The following is a 25,453-nucleotide window of genomic DNA, read 5'->3' as shown; positions in this document are numbered from 1 at the left end:
ATCGATTAATAAAGTTATTTTATCAACTATACAAGGACGACCAGGGACTCTCTCTCTCTCTCTCTCTCTCTCTCTCTCTCTCTCTCTCTCTCTCTCTCTCTCTCTCTCTCTCTCTCTCTCTCTCTCTCTCTCTCTCTCTCCCTCTTGCTTGCTCACTCCCTTTCTATCGGTTTTATAGGATTATATTTAACATTAGAGTACGAGACTAAGTATATTAAAGAGGAAACATATATGTTATTTGATAACAGCTTGGCAAGAAGGCGTTTTATTATTACTTACATTCCTTTCTTATTTCCTTGTCGTTTTTGTTAAACAGTTTATATGCAGAATCAATGTTATCAGTTGAATAAATCTAAGTTGAAGACAAATGAATGAAAAGAAAGTCAACACGTTATTGTGGCTTCTTATGGTTAGTATTTTAAACCTAAACTTCTAAAATTAGAATTTTATCTTCTTTCATAATATGTGACCTGTTGTAAGATTGAATACAATACAACATTTTTATTTTCCAAATTAAAGGGCCCATTAAGAGCATAACATTAATTACAACATGACATAAACATTACAGAGTGATTAAAGAAACATAAAATAATAATTCAAATGCATGAAGAAAGGATCAGTGGTCAAGGGGAGATAATTTTGATATATTTTAGAGTATTTAACTAATTTTCTGATTTTCTTAGTTGCAGGCCTTTATCCAGGTATGCACATAAAATAGATAAAAATCTGCTATCTTCATTAATCATGATCCATGAAAAAAGATCATTTATATTTAAACTCAGAGTCCCTATGAAAAGATCGACGTGAACTTAAGCGGATAAGTCGCATATAAATTAGCTAGTTAGCTTTTACCGGTGATAGTTACTTCCGAGATCACGATCAATATGAGTGATCACATTGACATTGTACTGACGTATTTGGATCACTGATTTGGATAGTAGTACTATTGTTTTCCTTACCCACGTGTATTCAATACCAGGATTCAATACCGAAGGCAATGCAGGCTGATGCAATATAAGTATACCATAGCAACATGAACCGTATTCAGGTAAGTTTCAATATATTTCTTTTGTTTATTTGTGTGTATTTTGTCACGGTAGAATCAAATTTAAAAAAAGAATATATATAATTATAAACTAATTGTTAGAATACCAAATTTAAAGTTATTTTAAAATGCTTTCAAAATGAAGTAGTTATATATACATATTCATGCATGTAGTTACGTCGATTTATTTTTAGCATTTTTAATTTGTTTTTATTTGATGTTTTTGTAAATATTCCATTGGAAGAATTACATTGAGATTTTTGTACCAAAGTTTCTTCTTATTCGTTAGTAATTGAATTAAGTATACCATTTACATTACCGCTGCAGTTTCTGAAATGAATATAATGTAAATCTGAAAATTGAGTGAGTTCATTTTATCAATGAAGAACCACCAAAGCAACAGATGCAAGTAACTGCAATCAGTGGCGGATCCAGAACTTTTCCTAAGGGGGCCCGCTGACTGACCTAAGGGGGGCCCACTCCAGTCATGCATCAGTGATTCCCTATATAATCAACCAAATTTTTCCCACGAAAGGGGGGGGGGGGGCTGCCCCCCCCCCCCCCCTGGATCCGCCTATGGCAATGATGTTCCTGAAAAAAGATATTGTCTGAGGATATTGTAGACCTTTTGTCTTACCAAAGACAGCTTTGAGATATATGTCGTTTTTTTTTGTTTTTTTTTTGTATCATTGTGTTACTGTTTTTCTCACTTAATCATTTACGTTTCCGAGCAAAAAATGTTTAGTAAAACTGCGAATGTTATAGTATTTCAGCATAACACGTCTTTAAGTTTTTTTTTTAATCATCTTTAAAATGAGGAACAGCAAGATACATGTAGTAGCTGAACATGACATCCCTTTTTCTTTTGATATAACGGACATATGAAAAGTAACCACACTTTAAGTTGGGTAAATCATGTAAGTTTTAACTAAATCTTTAACAGTGAAAGATATATACGGTCAATTGCTCATGATATAAATGCATGCAGTTATTAAAATATTAAATTGCAGATTACTGGTGCATCATGTTTTAAAAACGAACAGGTGTCACTGTTGCACTTTCTATATGCTTCATCGTGAAACATAACTACAGGGTTACTGACCTTGTTGTAAAACCATGACACCTTTTTTAATCTGGGCCCATGCTTCAACTCTGCAAATATCCAGGGACAATTTCGTGTGAACGAATTTGCAAAGATTTTATAAATCCAAATTTCTGAATGTCAGTTGACAACACGAACAACCACGAAAACAAAAGCAAAAAAAAACTAAATATATATAAATATTATATATTGTCATAATTGTTTTAATTTTAAAGGAAACTTTCTTCATAAAATTTTTGCCATTACATTTGATCTTAATGGCAGAACACCATATGTCAATTAATCTAAGGTGAATTTGTAAAAAGTAGGACGGACTTAACGTATTTCTGTATGCATTTCTCTAATTCTATTGACGCACCATTTTGTGACATCATGGTCATTTCTATGAAAACGTCTGGAAGATATGTAAATGATGGAACGTCTGGCATTTTTGCGTCAATTCATTACTTTTTTTTTTAACAAAGTGTAATTTAGCACCACTTTCAGATTTACATGAAGAGCATTGCATGTATATATTGCCTCACTTTTCCCGCTGTCTATCTCCTTTTTTCTTTCCTATTTTGGAATATTAATGATAGGATTAGTTGACATTTAGACCTTTAGTTTGTTTTGTTCACACATCGTTGTCAATGTAAAGGAATCTGATGCGACTGTCATAATAGTGAGAGGTTTAGCAGGCGTTAAAATACAAAAGTTTAATTCACAATTTTCTACATAAGAAAATGTCTGAACCAAGTAAGGAATATAACAGCTGTTATCAGTTCGTTTGGTGGGTTTGAGCTTTTGATTTTGCCATTTGATTAGCGACTTTCCTTTTTAAATTTTCCTCAGAGTTCAGAATATTTGTGATTTTACTTTTAGAAAGATAAGTACATTCTAAAATTTCCAAAATTCATTTAGAAGTTAAATTTTAATAATTATTGCTGATAGAATATAATATAAGCGATAATGACACAGTATAATACAAAACTTGTATAGTACATGAATGAAGTATCTTTTTTCAAATCCGTGTATGTCGTTGCTATACGAAATAACTACTGCGACCAGTCGCCGATATTAGAATGTGTCTACTGGTTTTATTATAATTAATAGGCTAAGTAACTTGAGATTACTTTAAGTAACGACGAGCATACTTTAAAAAGGTGTTGTTTATTATTGTTCCCGTGACTGGATATTACTGTGCATTCGTGGTCTAACGTTTGTTATTCCACTGATTGAAATAAACGGGTAGAGGGTAATACGATCTATCTAAATTAGTTTAACCCCGCCACTTGTTTATGCCCATGTTCAAGGCCGTATACCCCCTTTTTTCATCTTATTCCATTCATATCAAAAACATGGTTTTATATAAAACTCAATTAGTGCAGTCTTAGTTTTAGATGATACCCAAGTAATAATGACAATGATGACTACATGAAGTAAGCAAGAGAATCCTATGACAAATGATACACACTAACGTGTATCTTTTGTATAGATATTAACAAATTCACATTTTTGCATCCACAGTTTTCACCAGTTGCCATTGCAATTCAATAGTCTATATAATTCCTACAGATACGTGTAAACATTTGTATAGCGTTTATCTTGACCAAATTTGATGTTCAATTTGACCATAAGATAATTTGATAAAAACTGTCCTACTATTTATATGTATGTAATCATCGACCCGTTATATATCTAGTTCGAAAACGTGTCTTATTCAATGCGTGTTGAGTAAAGTTCCCAACATAAACAGAAAGAGATAAACTTTTAGATAAGACAAATAGCAAGATCAAGAATGTGTCCCCAGTACACGGATGACCCACTCGCACTATCATTTTCTATGTTCAGTGGACCGTGAAATTGGGGTCAGAACTCTAATTTGACATTACAATTAGAAAGATCATATCATAAGGAACACATATACTAAGATTCAGGTTGATTGGACTTCAACTTCATCAAAAACTACCTCGACCAAAAATTTTAACCTGAAACTGGACAGACGAACGAACGGGCGAACGGAGCCACAGACCAGAAAACATAATGCCCCTCTACTATGTTTTTTCATTCTTCCCATACACAATAACTCAATGGAATCTTTTACCAACCACAGTAGTAAATACACAGACAGTCGACTCTTTCAGAGATCAGCTAACATATGCTGTTCTCTCCACTATTATTTAAAAAACTTCATCTCATGTACATAGTTTTAATCACTACATCTGTTCTTTGCACTGTTTGTAAATATAACTAAATTTTAATAAATAGGCCACGTATGCACCAGTTATTAATCATCTTTATTCAGATGGAAAACTGGAAAACTTAAAGAAGAAGACTAACGTAGGTGAGCCATAAAAATATTGCTAAAATATTATGAAAAGGTGATCAAAATGTGAATTGCTTAACCAATATCTTCAATTTATGAAGGATTTCGAATGAATTCGTGGCACTGCAAAAAATAAAGAAGAAAAATCAAACTGTCTTACGTCAACTTTTTTTTTTTTTTTAACTTTGGTGGATAGTTGTCTCATTGGCAATCATACCATATCTGCTTATTTTTATTATTTGGAGTAATATATTCTGTGATCTTAGTAGCAAACCAGTCACAGATTACACACAACATCGTTCACACAAATTTCAATGAACTCATTTTCTCGATCAACCTAATATATGTTTCTTTGTCTTTGTCTTTAGTCACTTTCATTGGTTGTCTAGAACAGATATCTGTATTTGATTGGGCTAGGTGTTCTATTTTCATATATCATTATTTTATTTTTGTCTATATTCATATCTATGATAATATATCCCAGTGAACTTGAACTTACATCTACAACTGTGACAACAAGACTTGCTTCGTGTCTAGATCTTTTATTGTTACAGATGGACAAGTTAAATCAAGAATAACATAAACAGTACCATTTTTGTCGCACCAGATGCGCATTTCGACAATCAAGGTCTATTCAGTGATGCACGAGGTCAAAATGTTTGAAAATCCTAACTTATCAAAAGGATAAAGAGCTATAAACATAAACAAAAAAGGACAGAGTATAGCCAAAGCCGGGCAAGGAATCAGAGTTTTGCTTAATTTGGTACATTCCTGAATTTTAAATAATTTGAAAAATATTCTAATACAAAATTTTAATAACACGTATTTCAATGCCAGTACCGAAGTACTACTGACTACTGGAATAGTGATACCCTCGGGGACTATCAGTCCACAACAGAGGCATCGATCCAAATGATGCCTGAATGTTAGTTAACACATAAAAGGTACCGATTTTTCTGCGCATTTCGACAATCAATGTCTCTTCAGTGATGCTAAAGGCAAACGCGATACTTTCTATTTCTGCAATTACTAAGCGTTCATTCTTTAAGAAGTCGCATAGGATGCTTACGTATTTCAGTTTTTACGATAAACGTATACAACGCATGTTTGTTAATGACAAAAATAGGAATGTGTGTTCTAGGTTCTCCCACTACTGAAATCATTACTTCAGAAGTTCTGCTATCACCATTATAAGTTGATTAATGACAATGCTGAATATCTTGACCTAGAGATAATGTTACGTGTTATAATATTGTTTTAAACAAGGTTCTTTGATATAAAAAAAATTAGAGGTTTGGTCATATTTCTGAAAAGTCTGACCATGACACTTACTTGTGCTTTATATGGAACAAAATAATATGGCTAAGTGACAGCCATTTACTGTCTTATAATCAGCATGCGCCTGACATTATCAGACACATGACACATCTCTTTAATTCTGGCCGTGACATTTACTGGTTCTTAATATGAACAAAAAGGGGTGTTAAGTGGCAGTCATTATGAGTCTTTTTTGCTTTTATTACACATGTATATTTTTTAGCGTTTTGATGTTTTACCTTTTTACATTAAGTGATGTACTTTGGCAAGTTCTTTACCTATGTCACTAACAACGAAAATCTAGTAAAATTGATAATGGAAATGATGAATGTGTCAAAGAGACAACCCGACCAAAGAGCAGAAAACAATTGAAGGCCACCAATGTGTCTTTAATCGACTCAGTCCGTCTTTCTGTCTGTTCTTCATTTTGTCCGTCCGACTTTACGTCCGTCCGCTCGTCTTTCCGTCCGTCAACTCAAAAGACTTTGGATAGAAAACGTTTGCTTGGCTTTCATTACAAAGAAAGATTCCATATTTGATCTACAGCTTCACAATGTTATATTGTAGCATGTAAGCATGTAAGCAAATTTTTGTTTATATCTGTCGTATAGCTTATTACAAGTATTTACCAACACCCATTTGTTCAATGTTCTAAAGACTTTAAGGTTTCTACGGAAGCGAATAATGTTATATTTGGTTTGAAGCTTAATAGTTTTGAGTTGTAGCATACAACATATTATAACACCTGCCGGGCAGCTTTTGTAAATCTTGTTGACATAATTGATCTAACATGATATTGACTGCCTCTTTGAACTCGACTTTTGGTTTTTGAACTACTTCAATCTACTGTCATATTATATGATATTGTTTATTTAACGGTATGGGTAAGGTATTTGTTACGATGGGAGGAAAATGTCATTTCTACCCTAAGCAATATAAAAATATGTCAGAAATGCTAATGAAATTACGAAACAGTCGTAATTAGTCGTAATTATATGAACTTCAAACAGCTTCAGCAATCAATTTTACAAGCATATCTTGCATGCATGACGGTTGATACGATTCCAAATTCATATTGATAAATGGACTGCAATGGGAAAAGAATGGTACATATTTTTAGAATCGGGCCGAAAAATCTATATAAGATCATGATATTTATGACCACGAAATATTTTTTAACAGTCTTATATATACTATACGATATAGATAATAATCCTCAGTTTCAACTGTTTAAACAAACCTTGAACGAAAGTTTTGTCAGTTGCCCCGTATAGTAGGTTTGCATACTACATGTTTACAATTTTTCTTGGTAAATTTTATGTTTTACTCGACACAGAGTGCATTATTTTGTTTTAAATTGTTTACCTTTTTTAAAACAAAATCTATGACCGAAAGTTATTTTACCCATGGGTTATTCACAAGCAAACCCAAACATGTCGGGTCTAAATATCTGATGATCGAATGACAAAGTTGTGTGACCTAGAAGTATACTAGGTAAGCAATAATTTGTAAACATGTATATATAGCATGTCGGAAATTAATCTAATTGATATCGAAATTCTGTCTTTCAGGTCAACTAAATGTAGTACAGGAAAACAAAATGGAAGAAATTAAGGAACAAAACGGTATGAAATCTAGAGAAACACCAGAAAAGACATCACCCGTTTCAAATGGGAGTTCTATATCAAATGGAATATCAAATGGTACTGGCAATGGATTTGCAATGAAAGACTTGAAAGACAGAACAAGTGACGTGTCGGACAAAAATGCCAAACAAGACGAGCTTGTAGTAACAACTATCAGATTAAAACCACAAATTGGATTATTCCAAGCAGTGTGTATAATTGTAGGAATTATTATAGGATCTGGTATTTTTGTTTCTCCTGTTGGAATTTTACTTAATGTTAAATCTGTAGGTATGTCCATAGTGATGTGGACAGTATGTGGTTCATTCTCTACTCTGTGTGCATTGTGTTTTGCCGAACTTGGAGCATGTATTCCAGAATCTGGCGGAGAGTATACATACATTCGGAGAGCATTCGGTGACTTTCCGGGATTCATTGCCATGTGGATTAATTTTGTTGTTATTTGTCCAGTATGTGTTGCTGCCTCTTGCCTTATTTTTGCAACATATATTTTGAGACCCCTTTACCCTGACTGTGAACCACCGTCTACCAGCATACGACTGTTAGCAGCGTTAATTATATGTGAGTATACAAAATTCGATATATCCAAATAAATAACAGAACCGTTTGAGTTGCCATTGCTGTTTACTGTGCTTTTAATATTAAACTGTTCTCTTCTTTTAAAACTTTACAAAAAAGAGCTCGAGGCGAAAGATACGAAAGCGACATTCAAACTCATAAGTCGAAATTTCTCTGTGCACGCCCTGACTTAAACAGAAAAGACCAATATGCAAACATGTACAAAACACAACATAGAAAAATAAAGTCTGATAAACACGAACCCACCAAAATCTTAGGGAAGTATCGGTTGCTCGGGAAGGGTAAGCTGATGCTGCTTCACAGGTGGCAAATGTCATGTTTAATGATAAGCCTTGTTTGGTTGGTCACATTCGTGAAAAAGAGGACGCGATTGTAATTGCGACAATCCAAACACCATCTTTGAAATAAATTCAGTCCATAACGATCAACCGTGAATGAATTTGATTTATTCGAATACCTGTAGTGCAAAATGAATTCTGTTCTTTTGCTTGTTCGTTTGTTTTTATATTTGATATACATGTACTATAATTTGATCTGTTATTTGTGCAACGAAATTATAAAGGCACTATGATAAAATGTAATAACCTAATAATGGCCAAACATTTATAATGTTATTTTTGTATGATTTGTATACCTGTTGTGCAACACGAACAGTAATGCATTTTTAATTATTAGATGATTTTTTTAGAGTACAAAATACGGTGTTTGAATTTTATATTAAATAGAGTTATATTCACAATTTAATTCAAATTTTATGAATGTTTAAAAACCTGTATAAACACAAACATGTGTTGATTAGTTTTCAGTCATTCAGTCATCAAAATTAGCAAATAAAACATAAAGACCAAAAATCATCACTTTTTAATTTTGTAAAACTTGAGCTAGTCTTAAATTTCAATGTTTTACTGCAATTTGTTGCATAGTTTTCCTGTTCTAGTCATTCATGCTAGTTTTACTACTTACATCATAACAATTTCATTTTGTATTTTAGGTTTACTCATCATTGTAAATTGTGTCAATGTAAAGTGGGCAACAAAAGTTCAGATAGTCATCACTGCCAGTAAACTTGTTGCTTTATTTATGATAATTATCATCGGCTTTGTCTATATAGGCAAGGGTAAGTCATATTGATTTAGTGGATGGATATCTCATATCATTTGTTTTTCTATAATACATTTTCACAAAACAGTCTTAAAACAGATAGTTAATATACAGCTGCATAGTATCAGTGTAATATCATTTTCAATTAGAAAATACAAAGACAAAAATAATATACACTTCTACAATCAACAGAAAACGTACGTTTTAAAAACGCCCCTTATACGTGCGTTCATTTTTTTCACTAGAAATCTTATTTTATAGGCCTAGAAGAACGTAAAAATGCTTTTGATTTGCCATGTGAAAAGTAATCAGCTTTGTTATTGGTGTATTGCTAGAATCAAATACTAATATTGTATTTATGTTAGCTGTACTAGTTGTTTTGACCAAAAAGCAATTTATGTTAGCTGTACTAGTTGTTTTGACCAAAAAGCAATTTGTCAGACTTGTACCAGTATAACCTAAGAAGAACTCAATATGTTTGTATGCAGTTGTTTTGGTTATTCACGAATTTGTTCCATCAAAGAATACCACTAACCTAGCGCTTGTAAGAAGGCGTCTTGATATGACTCTACTGTATACGTTAATCTTCATATAAGACCGTTCAGCAACTTGTTAAGATTGAGAAAACAAACAGAAATAAAAACTCATCAAAGATGCCAGAATATTAAAACATCTTAGTGTTTCAAGAGATCTGTGTCTCGTTTGTTTCCATATTATATCCATATTTTCGATTTTAGTTAGTTCAGCATTGAGTTGCATTGTATCGTGTCTTTACTATATTTCGACCATATACAGGTTTTGATGGAATGATTCAAATGCTTAAAAAGGCATTGATATTCGTGTTTTAAGTCTGTTATATTAATGTAATGATACATATTTGTACATCTGTGTAGTCTGTCATCTACTGATGACATTCAGCTTGAATATAAATTGGAAATCTTGACGAATATAGAACGAACTTGATAGAAAAACAAGACATCAATTAGTCAAAATAAATAAATAATGGTTTTTCCATCTTTGAATCGATTTTCCTTATCACATTATAAAATCCTTGACTATAATTATAGCCCTTATCGCAACACTTTAGGTCTCATTAAGTTACATACCAATTAAAATGATAAGATTGCTAATTCTTTATAAAAGTTCTTGATACTTTGTCTACCTAAATAAGATGTAAATATTATATTTTATCTGTCCAAAATAAAAGAGGAATGCTGTTGCCAGCTTTACCACAACGAAATTTATCTTTATTACATATATGAATAACGTAAGATATTCCTCCTCATGTTGTTCATATCAAGGATAAAATATACAGCTAAATATATATGGCTGATCAAATTCTTAAACGTTTATTTGTAAGTTGAGCCAAATTTAACAAAATGCGCAAAATTTGCACATTGCAAATAGAATACAACAGAAACAATGTTTTTCTCTTTCAATCTGTAAAAATATATAAACCTAATAATCCAACATTTGATTTGTTTTAGGTAACGTAGAAAATTTCTATAATTCCTTCGAAGGGAGTGATTATAGTGCTGGTGCTATCGCAATCTCATTCTACTCAGGATTCTGGGCATTCGGAGGATGGTAAGTTTACAAAGCAACTTTTGTTATTCCTTTGATCGATACTTAAATGAGGAGGGTTTAAATCTGAAAAAAAAGCTAGTTTAAGCCTTCACATATCCTTGTGCATATCCTTACTAAGACATCCTTTCGTCATTGTCTTTTGATTGCAGATCTCTTATGATTTTATTAAAAAAAATTCTAGACTGAGGTCGTTTAAGAGCTTGACATGCTGTAGAGACAGGTTGTTGAACATTAAATAATATTTACCCTTCAAATATTGATTTTTTAAAATTTGCTGACAGATTGATATGATAATTCTGTATGATTTATCGAAATAATATCTTACAAAGTCTAGTTATTTCCCAATAAGTTTTGTGTTAAAAGTAAACAGTTTTGACTATCTGTATACTTTTGAAATTGCATTGATAAATCAGAATATAGAGCTTTTTTGTATTGTGTATACGATTCCAATTATTATGCTTATTTCCTTTTCATATTTCAGGAGTTATCTTAATTTTCTCACAGATGAACTTTTAGAACCTCACAAGTAAGTGTGCCATAAAATTATCTAATATTTTATCTCCAGTGCGAACTTTTCATCAAGTCCACTTATAGTTGTTGATATCATGGATATAATATACAATCTAGTGTATACATGGCTTATAAAATCATTAACTCTGTCACAATTATGGGTGTTTATTAGCATATTTCTCATGATGATAATTTTTCAACATCATTTTGGCAAATTTATTAGTTCAATGTTTCATGAAATTTATAGACCTATTCAAACGATGATTTTTAAGAAGCCTTCTCATAAGGTAGTTATACGTGACCAATGATAATTTAGTATGTTCTCAAAATACTGTCATGTTAAGACTCGGATAGTTGATAAGATGATTTTATCTTATCCTCAAGTAGCGGTATTGTTTGCAGTATAATCTTCTGTATACTTGCCTCAGAGATACTTTCACTTCTCTCACAGAAATAGATTACTGTGGCTGTATGCGTCAACACCTTTCGGAATTAAAGGTCCTCAATGCACTTCAGCTTCGTACAATATTTGGTATTTTTAACCTTTATGATTCGAACGTACCAGATGAGTCTTATGTAATTTCAGTAATTAGTTTGTCTGCTAATAATTTTATCTGATCGTTTTTACTACTGAATCTAGTTGGCTATATCCTCCATTAATGACTGCCTCTAAGTATACTTTTTTTGGTAAATGTTTACTTCAATCAATGTTTGTTTCTTAGTTGTGAAGAAAAATAAACCTAGTAATCACTTCATAACGTAAATATTTTTCAGTATCTCATATTTTTTTTATCATGTCTTCTTCTACGAAATCATAGGATTGATTTTTTTCTAGTTCTATCTCATACATTCCATTGGTTGTTCATATAATATAACAAGCTTAGTTAGTACAGATAGTTAAAACATTGAAGGGTTGCCTTTTGGCCTAATGGATAAATAAACTACTGTCATTTGAGATTCTACGTTTGAATCTCGGAATGAATCTTCTTCATAGTGTTGATCATATGTTTTCTGTCTTTTTACATTTAGCAGTGCATTGCATGTTACGCTATTCATATGATGTCTTCTCCATGAAATAAAATAGTTCAAGGTGATCGCAAGTGTCCAATCTAACTTCAAATAAAGGATACCATTGTTAAAAAACAATGATGGAAACAAGGATTTTAATTTGGTAATGTAAACGTGCGTTTCGTCTACGTACCACTCATCAATGTGACTGAATCAGAGTTGGAAGACCAAGCAAAAAAGAGCATAAAGAACTAATTAAGCGTTTTGCCCTGTAAATCTGGTTCATCATTTGAATTACATCAGGAAATTGACAAACATGGTCAAATGCGAACAAACCTGTAGGACAAACGTGATTGTTTCAGCCATCCAAATTGTGAACTTATCTTTCTTAATGTAGCAATATTTCATCAGCACCTGTATATAGCGTATATATCTCCAAGTTAATACAATATTCCAGGGCGTTTTCATTATGATTTACTTGGTAGAAGGCTGGTGCTATTAAGAAAGTTATTGAACCAAGTGTTTCTAATATTAAAGTTGAGGTCATTTCTTCGAGAGTTGAACTGACGCTTTCATGATTCAGTTGTTCATTACGTGTATATGTTCCACAACTAGCTACGATGTTTCAATAGTTAAGCACACGATCCTTATTCTCGATTGTGACATAATCAAATTTTTACGTACCATGATAAGAACGACGATTACGACATGAGGACCAGAATCTGCTTTCCCTTATGAAAACATCAGATTATCTGAGATCAACCTTGGTGTTAAGTGGGGTTCGTGTTGCTCAGTTTTAGTTTCCTATGGAGTGTGTCGTCGTTGTTTCTTTTATTTTTTGCAATGTTTTTTTCGGCTTCTTTTCTATTCATAAATTTCCCTAATCTCTTTCTGTATATTACTCTTTTTTCATTAGATCTCACCAATTGGTGACTCGTTATATTTGTCCGGTTTTTCAACTTATTAGACATGTTTACTCTATTATAAATCTCATGTGATCACATGTGTCGTCCTTGTCACTGAGCGTGACCACTCATCACTGATTCAGACTTGATTGTCATAGAAAGTCGAAAAATGGTACCCTCACGGCGCAATATATCCAATCTTCTTGTTTGGTCTCTTTATATTTCTATTAATCTGTACACTGATGTTGCAATCACCTCTTAATTGTTTACTACTTTTAAATAACTAACGCCATCTTACTTGTTTTGTAGGAATCTTCCACGTGCAATAATCATTTCAATGACAATAGTGACAACAGTTTACATTGTTGCAAACATAGCTTATTTCTCTGTGTTGTCACCTATTGAGGTTATTAAATCATCGGCTGTTGCAGTGGTAAGTCTCTAAGATAATATTTACAAAGTATTAGAACTTAATTTGGCAAAGTTTTTGTTCTTACTCATTTTTGTGTTTTCAAATGATGCTATATATTACCTTAAGTAACAATATCCATTTGTTGAAACTTTTTAATTATCAAACTTACTATTTACCTACACTATAAACGTTACAGTCTTTTTCTCGGTCTGTACGTAAAATATGCTTAGTATTCTTCGAAAGTCATCATCTAACTTTCCAAAGTATGGTATTGACATTTTTCCTTCACATATAAATTAGTAATCGTTGTAAGATTGGCAATAAGACAACTATCCAAATATGGAAGCAGCAACAAATGACAACCACTGAATATTAGCCTGCTGATTTAAAACATGAACATAAAGAATGTGGCGATGTCGCTCAAACCTACCCCTAACATTGGACAGTGGTGCAATATCACATATTAAGAAAAAACTGTGAATAGCATTTTGAAATACCATTAAGATGAGCTGGAAGTTAAAAACATAAAAACATATAACGAAAAAAAATTCAATTAATCTACATAGCTTGCGGTTACTGAAAGTTAATTCAAAACCAGTTACAAATTAAAAACAAATCTTGTTCTATACCAGACTTAAGTTTCAAATAGTACACATCCACAGAATTCAGTGTAAAGACTTATAAACAACCTGAAAAAGTATAACTTTTTAGCAGAGTAAGAATTATATGTTTCTGGACAGTGAAATCTAAAAATCAAAACGATTTTGTTTGGAATATTAAATTATAAGCCTGGTTTCTTTGTTAGTTCTTAAAACCACGGGATCGATGCTACTGTCGGTAGTAATTTCGTCTCAAACGGTATCATAAACATGCAATATCAATAACTTCGTAATAGTTTGTTAATCAAATGATATTTATTTATGTATTCATCTGTCCTGATTGTTCTTGCATTAATATGTATTGTCCATTTGACTTCTATATATTTGCAGAAAAGAATTCTTAAAAAATCCTTTGTATTAATTTAAATTTTATTCCTTGATGGATGTTAATATATGATACATACGAACTCTGACTATTAATTCCATAATTTTTGGTCAATAATTAAAAAAGTTTCCCATTAGGTCTCTATGTTAATTTTATTTTTTGAAGTGTTGATTACCTGATGGAGTAAGTATAAGTAGTGTAACGGCCATCCAACCAAAACAAAAACAACATACATGTGCTTTTAATGTTTGTTTATTTGTATCATGTGACTATACCGATTTGAATATTAAAGGACATCAATGAAAATGGTCATCACTTTATAGTTTTGATTATTGATTTTATATCATTATATAAGTTAACTAACTATACACAAGCTTGTCAGGCTTTCAACATGATGAGTTGTATAATAATGCAAAGAGGCTCTGAAAAGTTTATTAAAAAAACCAGACTAAAGTTAATATACATTCAGTTATAAACTTATTAATTAATGCAAAATGCACATCTTGGAAGCAAACAATTTAGGAAAATAAAAAAAAATGTTTTTATAGATTGTAAATTCTGTCATAACTCATGTCCACTTACATAACATATGAAGGTAAACATATAAAACAATATTCATTTTCATATCCTTTGCCTATAAATTACTTTTTTATTATTTTATACATTATCTAATTTTTAACAGAAAATGGTAAATACAGTTTCCTATCATATATAGAACAATTATTACAATCACATGACATGAAATCTAAGTTTGGTTGATGGTCAGTAGAGGTCATCTTGATATTTAAATATAGAAAGACTTTAAGTCACATGGTACAAATAAACAAACATTAAAAGAACATGTATGTTGTTTTTGTTTTGGTTGGATGGCCGTTACACTACTTATACTTACTCCATCAGGTAATCAACACTTCAAAAAATTAAACTAACATAGAGACCTAATGGGAAACTTTTTTTAATTATTGACCAAAAATTATGAAATTAATAGTCAGAGTTCGTATATATCATATATTAACATGCATCGAGGAAAATATTATTAATTTATAAAAATGAATTTTTAAGAATTTTTTTTCTGCAAATATATAGAAGTCAAATTGACAATACTGTAGTCCTGTCATGAAATGTTGTCGTTTTATCGGTATTCCTAACATTGTCATTAAGCGGGAGGTTTGAATAGCCGTGAAATCAGGTTCAACCCATCATGTTTTCCTTAAATATCCTGTACCAAGTCAGGAATAGGGCACTTGTTATCGAATGGTTTGTTTCTATGTATGTTTGCGTTGTTTGTTTTTGTTGCACTGCGGTGTTCCTGTTGTTCCTGTGTTTACCTCTTATAGCTGATGTGTTTCCTGCGGTTTTGGATTGTGGCCCGGATTTGTTTTCTCTCTATAGATTTATGACTTTAAATACCGGTATACTGCTGCCTTTATTAATCCAATGTTCAGATAATGCGCAACATTCGGTTTTATTCATTCTTGTCATAGATTGATTGAGTCAGATTTTTTACTTCACTTTATAAAATGTATCCTTACGAAGCGCCTCTCTGTCATCAGGAATTCTCAGTGTGAAATAGTTTGAACTGATAAATTAGGAAGTCTTATTTGGAATATTGTTTTCAAATGCAATTAAACATATTTATTTTGACCTTCCTCTGTATTGATTTGATTTGAAGGCTTACGAGAAGTCTTGTTCGCGTCTGGCATACCAAATTATAAGCTAGGTATCTTTTAATGACCCTTTTAATGACTTTTGTACTTGTTGTCTTTCTTTGTTTTGTCATGGGCAATGACATCATATATTAAAGTACATTGACCTTTTTGTTGACAGTTTTTGTTTTGTTTTATCTTACAGACGTTCACAGAGCATACTGTGGGAAAGATTACTTGGTTGATACCGATTTTAATCGCTATATCTGTTATGGGTTCAATGAATGGCACAAGTTTATCAATGTCAAGGTATGTCATGTGTACTTTAAGCATAGTGACCTTTTTTGAACAATAATGTCAGACAGTGTTATAGTATCACAAATGCAAATAGTACATTTGTAGTACATTTGAGTCTACACTTATCACAACAGACAAAAAAGTTGTTAAGACACATTCATTTTACTCTTTGTTAGGTGCAACCAAAACTGTTTTATGGTACTCATTATAGGCGTAAATGTAGCAATACTTTTGATATCTCAAATGATTCTATAGAAAAAAAATTTTTACTTTGAAATTACCTTTCTAATTTAACGTTTTTTAAGTGGCATTCTCGCGTAATTTCGTGTATTCTCAAACCGATCAGTCTTTTAATCTCTTAAGATTATTGTATTTACAACACTATCAAAAGTCTCAAAACATAACAGCCAAATCAGGACAATACATAAAAATGGGAACTATAAATAAAATTTGCTTATTGACATGTTAATGAAACAAATATGACTACATCATGGAAAAGGAGTAACAAATGTCATTCGAGAACTTGAAATTGCATGAAGGTGGTTTCATTTGATAGGTTTGAATGTGGCTCTCATAGGCGAATCCAGGGGAGGCCTGTCCACTTTTGTGGGAAAAAGTTGATTGATTATATAGGGAATATGAAGCATAACAGGAGCAGGCTCTCTCTTAAATAAAGGCAACAGTAGTATACCGCTGTTCAAACTCATAAATCCATGGACAAACAACAAAATCTGGGTAACAAACTAAAACTGACGGAAACGCATAAATATAAGAGAACAACGACACAACACTACAATGTAACTAACACACACAGAAACGGACCAAGCACCAGACAAAATCCCACGAGAATAACAAATATAACATCAAAACCAAATACATGAATTTGGGATAGACAAGTACCGTGACACGTCTTATCGCAATGTCAATTTACACTCAAAAATAAGAGAAAACAAACGACGCAACGTTAAATTGTAAGCACACACAGAAACGAACTCTAATATAACAATGGCCATATTCCTGACTTGGTACAGGACATTTTTAAAGGAAAAAATGGTGGGTTGAACCTGGTTTTGTGGCATGCCAAACCTTGCACTTTAATGGCATTGTTAAATATAACATAGAAATGACAACATAATATTACAGGACTACAATACAAATAAATAGGAAAACGTATTAGACAAAGAAACACATGATTAATGAATAACAAAAAGCATAAGGTTTAAAATTTAATACGCTAAAAACGCGCCTCGTCCACACAAGACTCACCAGTGACGCCCAAATATAAAAGATCGAAAGCGAAAAAAAGTAAAAAGTTATACAGCACTGAAAGTCAAAAGTTGAAAAAGGTTGTGTCAAATACGGCTAAGTTTGTATGCTTGGTATAAGAACATCCTAATTATTTAGAACAATTAATGCTATTGCAAACAGTAAATTTTATCAAATGAATATAACAGATATACATAATGAAACTGAAGTATTAACTCATTACATAAAACAAACACGAATACATAACGAATGACCAACACAGAATAGACACACCCGACTCAGTCCAGGCCTCAACGCAGTAAATTATGAAAATGACGTCACATACGACGGTGAAAAGGCATTAAAAATTACGTCACATACGATGGTGAAAAGGCATTAAAAATTTGAACATATGAAATTTCTGAAACAGCAAAAAAATTACGTCACATATAAAAAACTATATCTCAAAAGTAAGATAGAATTAGGAATTAAAGCAATCATTGGGCCCCCTTTATGACAATTTCTTGATCGGCCACTGGATCTGTAAAGTCGATTTTTGGAATTTGCATATTGTTTTCTTTCTCTTAAATAAAATCAGTGCTCACAACAAAAAAAGACGTGTATGGTATTTAGAAATAGTGTAGGTTCCACATGTCCTTTTTATTACTTGATATCAAATACAATAATCACTGATATACTCCAATGTTTCAATGATAAAACCAGTTCGAAACATTATTTTGCAACTTTGTTTAAACCTTTAACCTACATTTATGAAACAAAGACGTTTTAATACTGAAAACTGCAACTTCGATTTTGCCAACATCGTGCTTTCCTATATTTCTTAAACTTAACCACTTATTGCGTACATCTAAAAGTAAAAATAACAAAAATACCAAACATCGAGGATAATCCAAGACGGACAGTCCCTAATCAAATGACAAAAACGAAAGCTAAAAAAATCTTACGAATAGATGACAACAGTCATGTTCCGACTTGGAAAAGGCATTTTCTTATGTAGAAAATGAGGGATTAAACCCTGTTTTATAGCTAGCTAAATCTCTCACTTGTATGACAGTCGAATAAAATTCGTTTATATTGACAACAATGTTTCATGTGTGTAATCAAAACAAACAGACACAATTGACAGATGTGCCAATACGGATACTGCAGCCAACACTGTACCACAATCCTAATCACCATAAAAACAACCAAACATACCAACAAGAAAATAAAAAAGCCACACAGACAAAGCACACAAGCAAAACGAAATGTTCATACCATAGGTAATATCTCAAAACGAAATTGTTCTAATTTTTACAAACCAAAGAGATAAACAAATGTATGTGACTATTGTCAGTGTGACCTTGTCTTACATCATGTCTGTTTATTGTTATATCATCAAGGTTATAGTTGAATCTGAAGGTCAAAGCTAAGATCAAAGATTATCTTAGTAGGACATGTGATTTTTTGAATGGTCATGTATATGTCATAAGGAAAATAAAAGAGAGGTCATTGGCATTGGGTTTATTGAACTTTTTAAATGACATTGTCGTCCTGATGATATCCGATAAACATGCGTTTATTAACTTTGTTTCGTTATTATTTTTTTTATTGATTAGAATGGATGGAGAATGATACTAGTGTTTCTATATAAAATGAAAATATTTTATCATATCTTTCCGTTTTTATGAAAATCACTTTGGAACGTTTGAACATTTTGGTCAGTGTTTTTGTATCAGAAACATTTAACCACTGTATAATTAGAATCTAAGACAAACGTGATGATTTCTCATTTTCAAATTTTTCATCCAATTTACTCTTTGCTTCATTGTATAGTGTTTACAAATATCATTTGATATGTCACACACTCAAATGTTCACACGATTTGGACTTCATTTACAGGGGTTTGCACATTGTACATAAACTGGTCAAATAGTGTTATGATGAATAACGACTGAAAACAACATAACATAAGTTGTTCGGCCAATATCACGAATTGGGTAACCGATACGATTCAGCGGTGTATTCAACTCACTAGATACATGTTTTCGCAGTCTTAGATAGTCATATACCAGGAAAGTTGTCTGATCCGTATTTTTAGCTCACCTGGCCTAAAAGGCCATGTGAGCTTTTCTCATCACTTGGCGTCCGTCGTCGTCGTCGTCGTCGACGTCGTCGTCGTCGTCGTCGTCGTCGTCGTTAACAATTTTTCAAACATCTTCTCCTCTGAAACTACTGAATGGATTTGAATGAAACTTAACATGATTGTTCCTTAGTATATCCTGCACAAAATGTGCGCTTCGATTTTTGATCCGTCAAAAAACATGGCCGCCGTTACTTAAAATAGAACATAGGGGTCAAATGCAGTTTTTGGCTTATATCTCAAAAACGAAAGCATTTAGAGCAAATCTGAAATGGGGTAAAAATGTTCATTAGGTCAAGATCTATCAGCCCTGAAATTTTCAGATGAATCAAACAAACCATTGTTGGGTTGCTGCCACTTAATTGGTAATTTTAAGGAAATTTTGCAGTTTTTGGTCATTATCTTGAATATTATTATAGATAAAGATAAACTGTAAACAGCAAAAAAGATCAGCAAAGTAAGATCTACAAATAAGTTAATATGCCCAAAATTGTCAATTGACCCCTTAAGGGGTTATGGTCCTTTAATGACAATTTTTCACAATTTGTTCATCATATTTGCTAACTTTAAAAAATCTTCTCCTCTGAAACTACTGAATGGATTTGGTTAAAACTTAGCATGGTTGTTCCTTAGATTATCCTGCACAAAGTGTGTGCTTTGATTTGTGATCCGTCAAAAAACATGGCCGCCGTTACTTAAAATAGAACATAGGGGTCAAATGCAGTTTTTGGCTTATATCTCAAAAACAAAAGCATTAAGAGCAAATCTGACATGGAGTAAAAATGTTCATTAGGTCAATATCTATCAGCCCTGAAATTTTCAGATGAATCAAACATCCAATTGTTGGGTTGCTGCCACTTAATTGGTAATTTTAAGGAAATTTTGCAGTTTTTGGTCATTATAATCTTGAATATTATTATAGATAAAGATAAACTGTAAACAGCAAATATGATCAGCAAAGTAGGATCTACAAATAAGTCAATTTGACCAAAATTGTCAATTGACCTCTTTAGGAGTTATTGCCCTTTAAAGACTTTTTTCACAATTTGTTCCTCATGTTGACTTACTTTAAAAAATCTTCTCTTATGAAACTGCTGTATCAATTTCAGCCAAACTTAGGCTAAATGAGTTTCAGAGTTTCAGAGTATCTAGTATAAATTTTATATTTCATTTCCTTGTATGTCAAGAAACATAGCTCCTATGGCTAAAATAGAACATAGGAGAAAATGATTTTTTTTTGCTTTTGAAGAAAATAGGATGATTCAAAGAACATTTAAATAAATTGAAAAGCCAAAATAATCATTGATGAGAGATTAAACCAAAAAATTCAGGTGAGCGATTCAGGCTCTTGAGAGCCTCTTGTTACTAATCGTGCACTATGACCAATATTGTCAGTTTGGCTGAGTGTCAATTCGCAAGCCGGATGGTAAATGCATAGCAGAATAGGCTTATCCTGTCGAAGCAATCGGTCTTCATCCTGTTGGTGTTCATGATATGGCTCTGATTTCCGTTGATACATTTTTTTACCTTTATAACCGATTTACGAGATTTGAACATCGGTATACAACTGTTGCTTTAATTCATAGAAGGTTTATTGCGGAAATATTGTAATTTATCGGAGTTCGCTGAACCGATTAAGTATTCCTTATACTGAAGCAAAATATATTTTTGAAGAAAAATCAAAAATACTGTATATGCATGTGCCAAGCCAAGAATACAGTTGTTAACCATTCGTTTGATGTGTTTGAGCTTTTGATTTTGCCATTTGGTTTGGAACTTTTCGTTTTAAATTTTCCTCGGAGTCTGGTATTTTTGTTATTTTACTTTGTATATTGATGATACAAGTTTGATATTTGCATGTTGATGAGTTCTTTGGAGGAACAAATCAGATAGGATGTACAATAACATATACTTTTAATTTCAGGTTGTTTTTCGTTGGTGCCAGAAACAATCATTTGCCAAGCATTATTTCAATGATAAACTGTCGTTTCCTAACACCAGCTCCTTCTCTGTTAATAATTGTAAGTTTAAGTTTCTTAAAATTCATAACTCAAAAGGTTTCTATTAACATTTAGGAAGCAAGAAAACATTCAAAATTGCTCTACTACTGTCTAGCACTTTTGTCCATCTTAGTATTTGTCAAAACTTTTTTGTTGTCATAAACAACGTCGTTTAGCAATGTAAAATCAAACCTCGCGTCCTACAAATCAATCACTCATGTTGTAAACAGCTAAATTCACTCAATGGATTTACTACCTTACTTTGAGAAAAAAATATAGATAAAATGTATAATTGGAGAAATGCCAGTACCTAAGAGTTGGTTATGTGACAGATGATTCCATTGGTGACTGAAATTTCATTAGTACCTGCATGAAGGTAGTAACTTATGCTTACCTTGTCGAGGCACCTAGTCTCGGTCGTTTTTTTTTTATTTATTTAATGTCAATCTGAATGTAAATATTCACATTAGTTTTCTCTTTATATATATTATACTTCTTCATACTTCGGTATACTATCTATATATTTATGGTATAGTTTATATGATACTAGTACTAGTCACGTACGAAAACGTTAACAAAAGTGTGAAACATAAAATCATAATTGTTTGTTAATTTTGTTTTTACTAATTTGAGTTTTGATCCTTGTACTTGTATGATTTTGTCAACGTTGCGTTTACTTCTGACTGCAGTTGGTCCTGACAATAATCATGCAGGGATTTGAGAATATATTCTATCTTATCGAAATGATGGGATTCAGCTTTTGCACAGTTCTTACATGTGTCTTTGCTGGTCAGGTCTACCTACGATACAAAGAACCAGATTTAAAACGACCAATAAAGGTATGTTCTTTTCTTGTATTCTGCATTATTTATTCTTAACATATCGAACAAATCATATTTTTTCAGACATCTTTTATTATTTATATAAAAGTCTTTTTTCAATATTTAAAACAAATTGTCTCATGAATAGTACTGGCGAGAAGAGCATGAATATGACAGGATTAGTAGTAACATTGAAATTGGTAGGTAATAACTCCGAAATTCTAAATCTATTCCAAATTTCCAAACCTGACGAAAATCCAAGTACAATAAAACTGTTATGTTGATATGACATTTAAACAGCTGTATATTACTGTTACCTTTATTGATAATTTGATTGACATAAGCAACCCAATCATATCCATGTTACCATTATAGAGTATTTGGTATTATTGAAATAAAACGGTAAAGAATACAGATAAAACAGTGAAATTAAAGAAAGTCCAGTGTCTATTTTCTGCTTCCTGTCATAAATCATGGACATCCGATTTATTTTACAAACAGGCACATATATGGTGTATTCAAATGTTTATACCTATAAGCTTTTTTACTTTATCTTTCGAATGTGCGAATTAATATATTTTACCCATTAATATTGTGTATAATTAATATTACAAAATAATGACTTAATGATAAAAAAAAGTGTGTTGGGAATACTAAATTAACCATGCATTGTGTAAAAAAAGAGGCAGAAGATAACAGCAGGTAGAATCAAAACTCAAAGAGGGGGAAAGATACCAGAGTGACATTCAAACTTAAAAATCGAAAAATAACCTGACAACGTCATAGCTAAAAAACAAAAAGACAAACAGACAAATAATAGTACACAAGTCACAACATTGAAAACTAACGACTGAGCAACACGAACCCAACCAAAAACTGGGGATGATCTCTGGTGCTCTAGAAGGTTAAGCAGATTCTGCTCCACATGTGGCACCCGTCGTGTTGCTCATGTTATTACAAACCCTGTAAATAGTCTTATTCGGTAGGTCATATTAGTGACAAGTATTGTAGTAACGACATAAGGAACATATATGATATCGTCTGTAAAACGGATATTCAATAACGGTCGACGAACTAAAGAGTCGAAGAGAGACCAACTGAAAAACGACGAAGAGACAACTGTATAAAATGAAAATAGCTTTTTATAAATTGAATGCGTTTGATGGTTTTATTTGATATATATTCAGACGAAACCTTCAAAGCCAAATATTTGATCCAAGAACGTATAAGCACAGAAACACAAGCAAAGTTTAATGACCAGATAGGAGTTCAAAGTAATGATCAAATCCATCTAAGGTCATACGGGGTATATATCTCCTAATTGATACGATATTCCCGTGCTTGCATTTCCTATCATGATTTTCTTGATAGTCAACTTGGCATTAGTTTCTTTTCTTAAGCAATTTATAAATGGACAATATTTTTAAGTAGCTGTATTTTTCTTTTTCAGTTGCCAATACTGCTCCCGATATTCCTTTTCTTGATAAGTATTGTACTTCTTGCTATGACAATTGTGCAGAGACCAAATGAAAGTCTAACAACACTTTTGATAATGGCTCTAGGCATTCCATTCTATATAATTGGTGTTGGTTGGAAATCCAAACCTAAATCATTTGAAAGATTAAATTGTGAGTATATCTATGATCAATTGTTAATGTTTTTAGAAAACGTCTGGAAGTGGAATCCCTTGTCGTTTGTCCAATCACAAATAGGATGATAAACAATTGCAATGAATCACTACAGATAAAATATAGTTTTAAAAATATACTGTTGATACTTGTTAAGTTACAAATTCGGTAGTAAAACCATTGATCCTGGAAAGTTTACTGAGGTAAAGGCGTTTTCTAGCGTCATATTAAATCATGCTTGATTGAATAGTCGAACGAATGATGCAATTTTGTCAAATTGTAGTCAAACATCATTTTTCCCGAATTAAGTCAACAATTTATACAAAATATGGTATATTGATTGAAAACTTGATTATACGGCAGATATGACATTTTGTTCAAACTTATAACTTTTCTGGAACGCATAAGTTTGCCCGCACACTTCTGTTATATTCGGTTTGCTCAATCCAAAAATTTATGGAGTGTTCCGTGCACTGTCTTTCCACTTTTTTTGTCTTTGTGAAGTTTTTTCAGCTAGTTTGTTGTATCTGCTTCTTGGTATCTATCTCCCCCTTAATATGATAAAAAATGGCTTTCGGAATGCAAACTAAAAATCATTTTACTATGAGGGAAAACTCGTCAAAGCCCGTACAGTCTATATAAGACTGATCACTGGTAGTCAAATCAAAACAGGTGAAAGACCCAATCGAATACAAATTAAAGAAATTACAATTGAATTTTGCAGAAAAAAAGTGGTAAAATGTAAACCATTTCAAATCATAAAAAATAATTACGTTCACAATTTACCTGTGGCTGCGACTCAAATCACCCTCTCTAACATATATCTCTATATTGGCGTACTTTAAGTTTTTCATCTTAAGTACAGTTATTGAGCATTAAGTTCATGCACAACACAACCACTTCCTAATGTACGAATTAAAATAATTATTAAAAGTCAGTTCTCAATCTAAGTTACAAATACTATTTTATAACTTGCGAAGTATTAAATGTGGGATGAAACATTTTTTTCAGACAAAGTGACTGTTCTAATACAGAAAATTCTGATGGTTGTACCTCAAGATAAAGATACCGCATGGTAGCAGTATGTTCGTGTTCATAAAAATAGTATAGATCTCGATATGTTTGTGTTATGTATTGTATCAATATTAATTATAAAATATTGTTTTAGTCTT

The 25,453-nt window shown here is 32.1% G+C and overlaps 1 protein-coding gene across 4 annotated transcripts; it reads left to right on the top strand.

Annotated features, from left to right (window-relative positions):
* Positions 1–286: 286 nt before the first annotated feature.
* On the top strand, positions 287–25,453 carry LOC139485270 (large neutral amino acids transporter small subunit 1-like). 4 transcript variants are annotated; one of them, XM_071269609.1, is made up of 12 exons: positions 342–409; positions 684–1,048; positions 7,341–7,976; positions 8,986–9,111; positions 10,583–10,682; positions 11,164–11,208; positions 13,415–13,538; positions 16,353–16,456; positions 21,757–21,853; positions 22,522–22,671; positions 24,104–24,281; positions 25,293–25,453. In XM_071269609.1, the coding sequence occupies exons 3-12, from the start codon at positions 7,370–7,372 to the stop codon at positions 25,358–25,360; spliced, it is 1,599 nt and encodes a 532-aa protein (XP_071125710.1). In that variant the 5' UTR covers positions 342–409; positions 684–1,048; positions 7,341–7,369; the 3' UTR covers positions 25,361–25,453. The 4 variants fall into 4 exon arrangements, with proteins under 4 accessions (XP_071125713.1, XP_071125710.1, XP_071125712.1 ...); XM_071269612.1 differs by lacking the exon at positions 684–1,048 and having other exon boundaries at positions 287–409; XM_071269611.1 differs by lacking the exons at positions 342–409; positions 684–1,048 and adding an exon at positions 1,875–1,962.

Source organism: Mytilus edulis, chromosome 8 (genome assembly GCF_963676685.1).
Source record: "Mytilus edulis chromosome 8, xbMytEdul2.2, whole genome shotgun sequence".
NCBI lineage: Eukaryota > Metazoa > Mollusca > Bivalvia > Mytilida > Mytilidae > Mytilus > Mytilus edulis.
Note: the sequence above shows the minus strand (reverse complement) of the source record. Positions and strands in the feature narration are given on the sequence as shown.

What these genes read in the sequence shown, in the direction of transcription:
- LOC139485270 (XM_071269612.1), top strand. Translation starts at nt 7,370, where the DNA reads ATGGAAGAAATTAAGGAACAAAACGGTATGAAATCTAGAGAAACACCA. An exon ending in AATCATCGGCTGTTGCAGTG is followed by an intron (nt 13,539 to 16,352) that starts GTAAGTCTCTAA and finishes TTTATCTTACAG; the next exon opens with ACGTTCACAGAGCATACTGT. An exon ending in ACAAGTTTATCAATGTCAAG is followed by an intron (nt 16,457 to 21,756) that starts GTATGTCATGTG and finishes TTTTAATTTCAG; the next exon opens with GTTGTTTTTCGTTGGTGCCA.